Raw genomic sequence first — 10,223 nt, forward strand, 5'->3', positions numbered from 1 at the left:
GTTACCTACTTGGCGCTTTAAGTTAAATCTGTAAACATTTTGTTTCTACGATTAATCCAAAGGAATCTGTACGCATATAGAGCATTAAAGTGTTTTATTACCTACATATAAAATGGGTGTTTACTGTGTAGTATGTAGCTTCCTCTTGGGCCTTGGCTCTTAGTCAGTTGTAGGTACCGCAAAACTGCCTAAGTAGGTATCTAATACAATGTGATTTTTTAATAATAGTATAGAATTATTCACTTGAACATAAATTTCCTAAAGATCGAAAATAGTAAAAAAAAATGGTCTTGGGAGCAGATTACTCCTCTCCCCCTAAATGCGCAACTGGATCAGTCGCTAGACGAACTTTGGGTGAGTGCGTATTACAGCAATATTGAACATATTATTATATTATATTATTAACCATGAAGATCAATTTGAATTTTACAATTATTTTATATTTAATAATAATAGTAATGGTTATCATATGCATTATGCATATAGAATTTAAGAATTTAAGAATGAAAATATCATGCGTAATACTACTTATACTCATGAGTCGTGGTTTCTTCATCCATCGAACAACACAGAATAAGTATCGATAAAGACGATTTTTTTCCAATTTCAAGGTAGTCTATTCATCAATGATAACCAAAATATTATCTAATTAGTTATTTGTTTTATTTTTTTTTATTAAACATGCGATGCGTGCTTTATTGTTGCATAGTAATATTATATACTATTAGTAATACCTACGTAGTAGGTATACGTAATATAGTATGTATGTACCTTTAGTTTAGTTTAGTAGTCATATTCATCCCCACCCCTTAGAAAAACCAGTGCAAATAGGTATATAGAAATTTACTAGTGCTTTTATTTTAAACCATAAACAAAAAAGTAACATAACTTATATAAGTTTTTCGATATCATATTTAATTAATAATGGTAGATCGATCCGTTGTAATCAACTGTTGTGCAAACTATTTGCAAATAACCCAATATTTGTAGGTTTTTACGTTATACATTATTATGTCATCAGTTAAAATTCACAATATGATATGATATAAGTATATATTATATGTACAATATTGTGTACATTGTAGTATTGTTCACTATATTAGGTCTATATACCTAATGTATACTTCCGATGTAGGTATCGTCTAAGCTAATATTTGACATCAGCTGACTGCAAGAATATAATAGGTATATAAACCTATAGTTGTAGAAATTATACACTTACTTATAAATACACACATATAAGTCACATGCATCATATTATAGATATTATTATATCATAACTTGAATGAATTATCAAAAAAAGTTTTTAAAAAAAAACATCCAAATAACACTTTTCAGAAGCCATTTGCAGGATATCAATGTTTAAAAAATCTATGAAAAAAATCAATTAGTCATATTGAAAAAAAAAATTTAAGAGGGTTGTGTGCACCCGCAGGCAAATTTTTAGAAAACAAAAAAATTATTTAGAACAAATTATAGAATAGGTATAGGAACACGGAATAAAAATAAATTATCCAATTTAATCCAAATTCAAAAACAAAAAAATACTATTCACAATAATTAGTTCATTACAGAATGATTATTCGGAGGCCTGTACTTGGATATTAATGATTAAAAAATCTCTACCATAAAATCAACTAGTTAAATTCATAAAAAAATGTAAATATAAAGGTGTGTGGCGCCATGCATTTTAGAAAGCAAAACAAGAAAATAGAATTTTTTGGCAATTGCCAAAATATAAATGCAGAATACAAATGCGATATATATTATAATACGTCATATTGATGAATCCACAGATAAAATATAATGATATTTTTTATAATATCAAAGAGTTCCGTGTTAGGGAACAATTTCTTCATTGAAATTTGATATGATAATAATCAAAATACTTTATAATTTTGAATTAAATTATAATAATATAAGAATATAAGATGTTATTTTAATTTAATAATTTAATTATTGATTAGATGGTGATAAGATGGTGTATACGTAGTCACGTAGACATTAGAAGCACAAGTAAATTTTTTTTATGAAATAAAAAATAAAAATGTAGTTATAAAAAAATATGATTACTGGTTTTTGATTTTACATATAGGTACCTATACAGTAAATACGGTTTGTATATCGGATGTTTTCAAGTAGGTACCTACACCAGAGAACTAAAATCGTTATATCTCGTTAAAATAACCAACTTTGTCAACATTTGTATATGGGAGGTGTACCTACGCATAATAAATGTACAAATTTATTTTTGGTATTTTCAGTATGCTGTAAGATCAGTTTATGAAAATCATTGTATTAAATTGTTCAGATATTTTTTCAAAAATAATAATTTTATAGTAGGTAGGTAGTTACTTACATATAAGTCGATCAAAAACTATTTACAGTACCTACATTTTAATAGTTGTAAGCTTTTAAAACATCCATTATTTGTATTTATTTATTAATAATAATTAAGATTTTAATATTAGGAGTAATCGTGTTCATTTCACAGAATGTTTTTTGATTATTTAATTTACATTTATTTTGTATTTTTGGCATTTATCCCCAAGTGAACTTTGAATAATCATTCAATGACGCGCGAATTTAACAGTTAGGACAATAATTGGGCTATAAATAAGAATAGACTGCAGTTTCCAGCTTCTATTACAATATTATTTTATATACCTTGCGCCAGTGACCCTAGGCATAGTGAAATTAAATTGATGTCAATGATACCTGTTGTTTAATTAAATTTTTTACCGATTTAAATAGAAACAGAATTATGAGTAGGTATATATTATATCCGCATAATATCAGTATGAACAATAAATATAATATATTAGTTTTATGAGCTAATTAAATAAAATGTATAACATTTCTTCGTTAAAGATAATATTGCCACAGAATAAATAAATATTGCATTATTATGTATTTTTAAAAAAAACATGAAAATTTTGTTATTTATGTCACACGGGTCTACCAACTGCTACGATGACAACAGTGCAACAATTATTGTTTTAACCATAATATGTTTTTAACCAATATTATGTTTCAAAAACGTCCAGAAAAGAGTTTGTTTTAAGAGTGAGTCTTGATAACAACCAATTTATATTCATAGATATTAAAGAATATCTTTAATATCTATGTTTATATTAAAGTGTATTATCTGAGCGCACGGCAGTGCACCAGGCCAAGTTCCAGCAATGCCAGTGTAACTTTACACGAACCAATTCGCCCAATTTTTCTAACATATATACATATCTTTGTTTCCTCTTAAGATAAACTTTTGATATTTAAAACAAAGATTAATCTCGAGTAGTTTAGGACGCTGTAAGAAAATGAGCCCTTAATATTGTGCCATTTCAAAATGGGAGGATTTCAAAAATTGCAAAATTGTTACTGACACACTCACTGATCATCAAAATTATAAGACACTTTCCGTATAGGTAGAAACGTAAAATTTGTCACAAAGGTAGGTCTTACAGTGTAACTAAAGGGAAAAATCTAAATATTGAATTTTTTTCAAAATTAATACCGCTTCAGTGAGTATATTTCTAAACATCGGCTAACATTTTTAACATCATTGTGAGTGCGGGGGATAAAACCACTTAAGCCTTCCTAATCTCCACCTATGATGTGTTGAATTTAAAATTAATAATAAATGGTTTTTTATAAATATTATGGGATGAGGAAAAATTGGTCAGCTTTTATTATTGCTAATGACGTCATATTCTATCAATCTAATACTATAAATTCATGGAAAAAAGCTAAGAGAAATTCCGTGGAGCAGAAAACTATAAGCACCTCTCTGACAAAATATCTACATTCTGGCCGTTTTTTTTCCCGTTTCTACCAACCACAGAACAATATTACTGAACATTTTTCGTTTTCACGGCAAACGTGTGTGATGGAAACCCGCCTTTTTAAACTCCTATTTCTTTGTTCTTTTATATTTTAATGTAATATTATTAATACATTTAAAACTAGGTACAGCATTTTACCATTAATTTAATGATTTTACATTTTAACAGCAAGAGTGCAAGATACCAATTATTACTGCCAAGTAGTAAGGAGTTAAACAAATATTAGTTACGTTTTAAATATTCCATTTGATCGTAGGTAGGTAAGTAGTAACTACTCGAACTTTCTAGTGAACAAGTTAAGTATAATATTCTATATGACTATATATTCCACATTTTATATCTTAATATAAACTCTTATTATTATTTTCAAATTCAGTCTACCTATTCAGATAAAATAATGGCAGGTAATGATGAAAATGATTCAAGTATGAACAACGACCCTAGTAAATATAATTTAAGTTTTCATGAAAGTAGTATTGAACTTTGGAGAATTCAAGAAAAATGTCGTCGTAAGTATTTTGTTTAATTTTTCTCTTAAAGTAATTTAGTTCTTAGGTTAAAATTTATTTTATTTTTTATAAATAATAAATAATAATAATAAATAAAATATTAAATAATAACCGATAATCAGTATTGACATATCAATATGAATACGATAGATATTATTTGTAAGTTATAAGTTTTAAATTTTAACATTTTAACATTTAAATTAACTCAATCCGAACCCATACCAAACATATTGTTTAATACAGAACTCAATTTAAACCGAGCTTTTGAAATAGGTACATTTGGAAATAAATACTGATGGCCCATAAATGGATACACTATAAAAGCAAACAATGTCGGGATACTATGCATAAAATGAATCCATACCAATTTCCCAAAAAAATCTATATGTATTTAGGAAAAATATATTATACTTAAAAGCTATATATAAAACTTTGAATAATATATAATAATTATTATTTTACATTATTTACATACAATAGGTATCTACGTATTTACTTTTAACAAGTCTATAATTCAGTTTTTTCCCTCTATTTTGGTGAATCTTCTTAGCAATGCTAATTTTTGATAGTTGTTAAGCTAAAGTCCCTCCAACATCGAATTATCAAGTGTCTATTGAATACTAATATATTTAAAATATTTTACTTAGATAACTCTATTAACATACAATCAATTATATACAGGGTGTAACAGATAGAACTGACTTTTGGAATAAATTTTGTTTTAATCAATATTTAAAAATTTTTTTTTTGATACATAATTTATAGCCACTTGCGCTACACGTGTAATAAAAAAAAATTATTTTTATTTTTTAATACCAAAAATGAAAAATTTTAAATTTGATTTAAATTTTTTTGAATAAATTCAAAATAGCCAATTTTCGAATCTGATTATAAGAACTATTTGGATGGTAAAAACATTTATCTAAATCAAGTAGTTTATTTTTTAGAATTTTTTTAAAATCAGAATTTTTTTGATTAAATTAATTTGGAACTTTTTTAAAAATATTATTTTTGGAAATTTGCTAACATAAGAATATTTCTAAAACTATTTACTAATCCTATAATTTTATCAATTTTTGTCACGTTTAAGTAGCATACATTTTTTTTTTTTTTTGGTCAGTATTTTCTGTTACACACTATAGTTTTCACCTAACCTAAATTACATGTATAATTTACTATTTAGTAAAAGTAGAAAGCATTAAGGCAATCGAACATTCTACTCAACAAGCCCTTATGGAAAATGAATGGATTGAAAAACAATTGCATGATACTAAATCAAGAATAAATGAAGTTCGAGAAAATATAGTGAGGTACTTCATAACATAATATTACATAAATATATTATATATTTAAATATAATCTGATATTTTACGTGTTTAAATTTCATTAAAAATATTTTTATTTTAGAATTTAAAAAAATGTTGATCATAAAAATGAAATCAAGTTAAGAATAGATATACATTTGTAATTTTACTTTATATTTTAGTATGGACAACATTAATAATGCTCTTGATGAAACATTAGCTCATCTTGAAATTCAATATGAAAAGAAAAAATTCACAGTAAATAAATCAAAATGTGAACATGAATTACAGCTATTTATAAGAACGGAATTGTTGCAAAAAGAAGAGGTTAGCGATTTCATTTTTATTAATATTTTATATAAAAAATAATGTGATAATGTGTTTGGACTAATGGGTTCAAATACTAACAATATTTGGTCAAAAACTTAAACAGATAGTTAACAACTATTTAAAATACCAAAGTATTATTATAACTCTATCAACTTAACAAAAAAAAGTAATATAATTTTAGTTTTTTTTTTATGATAACCATATTTTGCCTAAACATGTTTAGCTACTATATTGTCTAATAATGAATGCTCTATAAATAAACAATATAAAGATGTCTAATTTATAGAAATTCTTTAAGATACATAATTTAATACCTAATTTATTTATTTTTAATCTTATATATAATGTATGTATAGAATTTTAGAAATAAATTTACAAAAGATGATTAAAAAAAATATATGTATAGTAGATTCAAGTTTCTAAAAGTATAAAATACATATTCAATTAACTGTTTAGGAACGATTAAATAATATACCTGAAGTTAAAATATTAAAAATGGCTGATTCTGAATTAAAAAACACAAAATTAGAATATGAAGAGTTGCTTCTAGATCTACAAAATTTAGTTAAAAAGATTGACATAACTACAAAAGAAAATGGTAATTACATTGCATTTTTATATTCAAAACAATTTACTACTAAATAATTAGTTAATTTAGAAATAGATAGATTTTTTTAATTCAATCAAAATATAGCCAGGTAGAAAGTACTAATAATTGTATTGTATTATTTTAAAACTATGTGTTATACCTACTTAATGAAGTTATATTATTGCAGATGAAAAACAGAATAATAAAATTATACAATTTGCCAAAGTCTATACTGAAATGATGTCTTTAAATAAAAGAGAAGAAAACTGCAAGACTCTACTAAGGTAAATAGTTTTTTTTTATTTATTGAATTTTGGGATAAATAATGATTATTTTACATATAAAGCTGGTATAGGTAGGTATTAATTATTATTCAATGGTTTGATATTATTTTAGGAAACTGAATTCAGAATATAAGGAGAAATGTCACATTAAAAATGCACTACTTGAAACCCAAAAAAATGTAAAAACAAATTTTTACTGTATTTGAATTAATAGTTATTAATATGTTAATATTATTACAATTGATTTTCAGAAAATTAATAAAGTATCGTTTTGGTCACACACTCCTAGCAAATTTGAACCCAAAATGTTTGATATAAAATTTAATTCATTGAGCCAACGTCTAAACTCTAATTTAAGTTATTCCAGTAATTATAATCATGCCGATTTTACTTATGATAAAGATGATATGGATATCAAGAATTCAAATTCAAATAATAAACCCAAAAAAAATGTAACTTTTCATTTATTTTCTGAAGATAAGATAACACTGGAGACAAGTGATGAAAATGAAGCTGCTTACAAAAACATAAATACATTTATAGTAGAAACCAATGAAAATATAAATAAAAATTCTGCACAGTTGAAAAATATTCAAACTGTGGAAGAGAGTACCATTCAATGTACCAAAAATAATATAATAGAATCAAAAGAGATGTATTTTAATTACATAGATAAACCTATGAATGATGGTGAACTAAATGCCCATACTAATAAACGTAAAACTACTGATGTACAGTCAGATATTGAATTTAAAAAGCCATTTACTCCAGTACAAGATAAAAATAAGATTAATTCAACAATTATTCGACCAAGTAAAATGAAGACAAATGAGGTATTTTTTAATTTGAAGAACTAATACTAATACTAATTTAAGGTGTAGGTAATCAGTAAGAATATCGTTATAAATCTAAGCAGAAAATAATAAATTAGAATAACTTATATAAGCTAATTGTCTGTTACTTTTAGATTAATTGAAATACTAAATATTGAAAATTATAAATACAAATACTGTGTATATATTTAATGGTATTACGAAAGGCAGGTAGGTATGTAGAAAAAAAGGCCACTTATATGAAGAGGGACAATAATTAAATGATAAAAACATTTAAAAACTGTGTTTATAAATTAATCATTTGTTTATGAAACCCATATTTTTGGAAAAATGTATATAACTGTGCGAGTGGGATGTCATTAATTCCTACCATTTCGGTAGCTATTAAAAATTATTTTTAATCGTGAACAAATTGGGATTTTTCCATTTTAAATATAAATATTTGGAAATAGTTTTTTAAAAATTACATTTCAAACCTTTTAATGAAAAAGTGTAGGTACCTATTTTAAATTCATTTTATTTTTTATTTTGATTTATCCTTAGTGCATTGAATATTGTGACTATAATGAATATTTAATTAATTTTTTTTATTTAATTTAGAATATTCATATGGATAACAATTTTAATCAAGAAAAAGTTAAAGCATCAAATTTATCAATGGACAGTTATAATAATGACAGAAATCTCATTGATAAGGACCATTCACAGAAATTAATTTCTTTAAAATCTATTGAACAGTCAAATGTAAAAAATCTTGATACTGATAATATCAACATCTTTATTGATTCATCACAATTAGATGGAAACGTATCTCTTGAACCACAAAAAGCTTTACCCGGTCTGTATAAATAATCTTATTTTCCCTACTCTTAGTTCATCTTTTTTTAAATATTAATATGGCTTATAAGATTCTAAATATTAGTCAATAACTTATAAGTTACAACTGATAAGCTTTGGTATGTATTATGCCACATTTCAATGACTATTTAAATTTTATATATTATACCTAATTGATTTATTATTTGATCGACATTTTGAATATATATTTTTTTTTTAAATTACATACTGTATTCTAATTTAAAAGTAAATTCCCAATAATAATTAAAATAACTTTTAAATCAATTATCTATTATTAGATAATTTTAGACTTTTTAGTTATTATTCAACGAGTGAAAAAAATAAGTGAAATTTAATAAAATTATTATGTAATAATATATTTTTTAATTTTATATTTTAATAGCTGATGGATTTTGGAACTTTTGGTCAGATCCTATGTCTCAAAATAGTAGTTTCAGTGTAAGTAAGTTAATTAATTAATTTTTTAACAACTAAAGCTAGTTTTTTTTTTTAGGATTGCGATTTATCTGAATCATATGCAAATACTCATGATATTTGTGAATATCCAGATAATGTGCAATTCAATTTTTCAAACTATTTTGAGAGTAAGTTATTACTTAATTTATTGTTTATTTAAATAACTAATAATACATTTTTACAAAATTGCAGGTGATTTAGGTGTAACTCCTGAATCAAATTTCCAAGAATTAGAAACAGTACAACAATTTGGTCAGTTGTGTATAATTATTAGCAAAATATTTTTATACCTTAATATTTCATTTTAATTTTAAATTATTAATATTATTTTAAGCTATTTTTTTTTTTTTTTTTAATTATGGGAAACCACACATTTTAATAATAAAATAATTAACTGATGTTAAAAGTTTTAAATACGAAATAAACAATATAAATGTTACAAAATAATTTGGTAGGTACTTATTACTTCATATTTCATAATCATGGTTTAATTATATTTTATTAACTCTTGTGGCCATTATTTTTTTAAAATTATAATTAGGTAATAAACTTGAAACTTTAATGACGTTTTTATAATCTTTTTAGGAAATGCTATGCTTCAACCCTCACAAAGTGAATCGCTTAACAAAATGAACACTAATAAAAATGTACCTATGAACAGAACATCATCCAAAGCATCTAAAGATTATATCAAACCTAATTAATTTGATTGTTGATGCCATTTGATCAATTTTAATAAAAAATTTATCAGCACTTTAAAAAATAAATAGGTACTTCTCTTCTATATTTATGTAAAGGTTAAATGTATATTTTAACAACCCTTATATTATACAAGTAGTTAAATAGTAGGTGTCAATTTTTTTATGTTCTTAATTTGTATTTATTATTTAATAGAAGTAAAATTTATTTTAATACATTTTTTTTTTATTTTTTTCTTTGGGAGGTAGGTAATTGAGGTTAAAAGTGATTTATCTTTATTGTTTAATAAATAATTTAAAAAAAATTACATGTACCTATTTATATAATATAATTACCTGTATATCTTTATGTTTTGTATACTTATTTATATATTTTTTTATTAATACATCTTTAAATACCAGTGTAGGTATACAAATGTTTTATTAGTTCTTAAAGAGGATGTGGTATAAATGATCCATATTGCATTTCAAATAATAATCTCCAGTTAATATAATATTTTATTATTTAACATTTTGA

At 24.0% G+C, this 10,223-nt stretch overlaps 1 protein-coding gene across 3 annotated transcripts; it reads left to right on the top strand.

The window, feature by feature from the left end:
• The first annotated feature begins 3,274 nt into the window (after positions 1–3,274).
• LOC100570267 (putative uncharacterized protein DDB_G0282499) lies at positions 3,275–9,818 on the top strand. Of its 3 annotated transcripts, none has more exons than XM_029487417.1 (13): positions 3,275–4,140; positions 4,222–4,354; positions 5,538–5,664; positions 5,841–5,985; positions 6,445–6,586; positions 6,765–6,861; positions 6,974–7,040; positions 7,113–7,694; positions 8,295–8,532; positions 8,935–8,990; positions 9,046–9,136; positions 9,210–9,260; positions 9,594–9,818. In XM_029487417.1, exons 2-13 carry the CDS (start codon positions 4,243–4,245, stop codon positions 9,710–9,712), a joined length of 1,827 nt encoding a protein of 608 aa, XP_029343277.1. In that variant the 5' UTR covers positions 3,275–4,140; positions 4,222–4,242; the 3' UTR covers positions 9,713–9,818. The 3 variants fall into 3 exon arrangements, with proteins under 3 accessions (XP_029343277.1, XP_029343278.1, XP_016661710.1); XM_016806221.2 differs by having other exon boundaries at positions 3,276–4,140; positions 9,201–9,260; positions 9,594–9,817; XM_029487418.1 differs by lacking the exon at positions 9,210–9,260.
• The last annotated feature ends 405 nt before the right edge of the window (positions 9,819–10,223 follow it).

This window comes from Acyrthosiphon pisum, chromosome A1 (genome assembly GCF_005508785.2).
Source record: "Acyrthosiphon pisum isolate AL4f chromosome A1, pea_aphid_22Mar2018_4r6ur, whole genome shotgun sequence".
In the NCBI taxonomy this organism is placed as follows: Eukaryota; Metazoa; Arthropoda; class Insecta; order Hemiptera; family Aphididae; genus Acyrthosiphon; species Acyrthosiphon pisum.

What these genes read in the sequence shown, in the direction of transcription:
- LOC100570267 (XM_016806221.2), top strand. Translation starts at nt 4,243, where the DNA reads ATGGCAGGTAATGATGAAAATGATTCAAGTATGAACAACGACCCTAGT. An exon ending in GTAAAATGAAGACAAATGAG is followed by an intron (nt 7,695 to 8,294) that starts GTATTTTTTAAT and finishes TATTTAATTTAG; the next exon opens with AATATTCATATGGATAACAA. An exon ending in AGAAACAGTACAACAATTTG is followed by an intron (nt 9,261 to 9,593) that starts GTCAGTTGTGTA and finishes TAATCTTTTTAG; the next exon opens with GAAATGCTATGCTTCAACCC.